The 2,004-nt window shown below is 46.3% G+C and overlaps 1 protein-coding gene across 1 annotated transcript; it reads right to left on the reverse strand.

Moving 5' to 3' along the window:
- Positions 1 to 219: 219 nt before the first annotated feature.
- On the reverse strand, positions 220 to 1,334 carry LOC121813291 (E3 ubiquitin/ISG15 ligase TRIM25-like; the record flags this gene model as incomplete). Its single annotated transcript, XM_042216959.1, is given in 1 exon segment — positions 220 to 1,334. A coding segment is annotated over 1 exon segment (957 nt), but the record flags the coding sequence as incomplete, so codon positions are not given.
- Positions 1,335 to 2,004: the final 670 nt, after the last annotated feature.

Raw genomic sequence — 2,004 nt, forward strand, 5'->3', positions numbered from 1 at the left:
GTAGGTTCCATTGTCAGAGGCTGTGGGCTTCCTCAGAGTGAGGCTGACGTCTCCAGTCTGCAGAGCGTCGGCTCTCATTGATGTTCGGTTGGCGTAACGTTTGTTCTGATATTCAAATTTGTCATCGCGCTGCACGCGCACGTGGACTGTTGGGTCCTTGAGATCTTCACGGTCCCACACTGCTGTGGAGTTACTGGTAACATTAACCGGTAACTCTCATTTCCATTTCTCAGCACAGTCCAGAAACCATCCTGAGGATCTCAGTGTGATTTTCCCTTCCTGTTGATCGACTCTGTGGCCACTCCTAAATCCCAGGTCAGTCTTTCCTTTAACCTGAACCTCAAAGTAAAATCTGCCTGAAGAGAAACTCTGCTCTCCTAAAACACAACACACTGAGAAAATCTCTCTGGGTTGTCTGGAAGATTCTTCCTCACATCACTATGATAAACTTGTTTTCCATCATCAGACAGGATGAGTTTAGGATGAGCTGTATCAGGATCCAGAGTCACATCCACCTCATGCTGCTGCACCCTCTGCAGCTCAGCCTCTAACAGCTTCTTCTTCATGGGTTTCCAGACTGTCTCCTCCAGCTGAGCCACAGCTCTCCCCACAGTCCCCTCATATGATGGTGGATGAACTCTGACCTCTGTCCAGTCCTTGCTGGGTGGAGCAGCTTTCAGGGAGGAGAAGCTTTGGAGGAGGTGGAGGTGGTCTTCAGAGCGTGAGAGCTGCTCCACCTCAGAGCTTCTCTCCATCAGCTCAGAGATTTCCTGTTCCAGATCTTTGATGAGACCTTCAGCCTGTTTCTCTGTAGCTTCCTGTTTGTCTTCGATCTCCTTCATGAGCTCCTTCAGGCGTCTCTCAACAGACTCCATCAGAGCCGTGAGGACCTGAACACCTTCTGCTTTCTGTCTGTCTGCAGCATCTTTACTCATCTTCACCGACTCTGTGATCTCCTGAATCTTCAGTCGTCTCTTCTGGATCATCTGCTGAATCTCAGCCTCTGTCTTCTCCAGCTCTGCCTTCTTTCCTTCATATTCTTCTCTCAGAGGAACAAACTCGTGGTTCTTGTGGTCTAAAACAGGGCAGAGCATGCAGACACATGTCTGGTCGGTCTTACAGAACAGCTGCCAGAGGTTATCGTGCTTCGTGCACATCCTGCCTTCCAGGTTCTCCACAGCATCAACCAGCTGATGTCTTTTCAGATGTTTCACTGTCAGATGAGGCTCCAGGTGAGTCTGACAGTAGGAGGTCTGACACACCAGGCAGGACTTCAGGGCCTTCAGTCTGGTTCCAGTGCAGACGTCACAGGGAACTTCTCCTGGTTTGGCAGCATTGTTTAATCTCATTCGAGTCATTGTTGACTTTAGCCATGTTTTTAGTCTTCTGAGAGCACTGAAGCTTCTTTCAGCCTCAACTGAGGATACTGGGATGACTAAAAGCAGCCTGACAATTGTCATGATAATAAATACTAGTTAATCTATAGCACCAAATCATCAGTCAGTCACCTGTGACCTCGCCTCTTCACCTCTGTCTGAGCTACAACATGGCAGAGCTGCCTCTGTCACCTGATGAATAACAGTGAGACATTCCACATACATGCAGTCACACATGTGCTTCAAATACAGTCATGAACCAACAAGTCATCATCCAGTTTCACCTGTGATCTTGTGTCACCATTACTCTCTGAGCTTTGTGTTGGTTCTTCTGTCACCTGACAAATAGGACAAACATGACAATAAGAATAAAATGTGAGCTGCTTCAGTGTTTCTGTCACTTTGTGCAGATCTTGACTCGTCAGTAATGTTTGTAGGCTGAGTGCATTTTTAAACAATTTGTGCAAACTGCACTACAAGGTGGAATATTTGCAAAATCATGACGACCTCATGATATTTTGTCTCAAAAATTAACCCTATGAATATGTCAGTGTAGGATGAAATTATTGTGTCACCAACATTTAACATTAGACATATAATTCTAACAGCCTCTGTAAACTAATATCCT

This window comes from Haplochromis burtoni, unplaced genomic scaffold (genome assembly GCF_018398535.1).
Source record: "Haplochromis burtoni strain Fernald_Lab_line unplaced genomic scaffold, NCSU_Asbu1 Contig_1401, whole genome shotgun sequence".
NCBI classification, from domain to species: Eukaryota; Metazoa; Chordata; class Actinopteri; order Cichliformes; family Cichlidae; genus Haplochromis; species Haplochromis burtoni.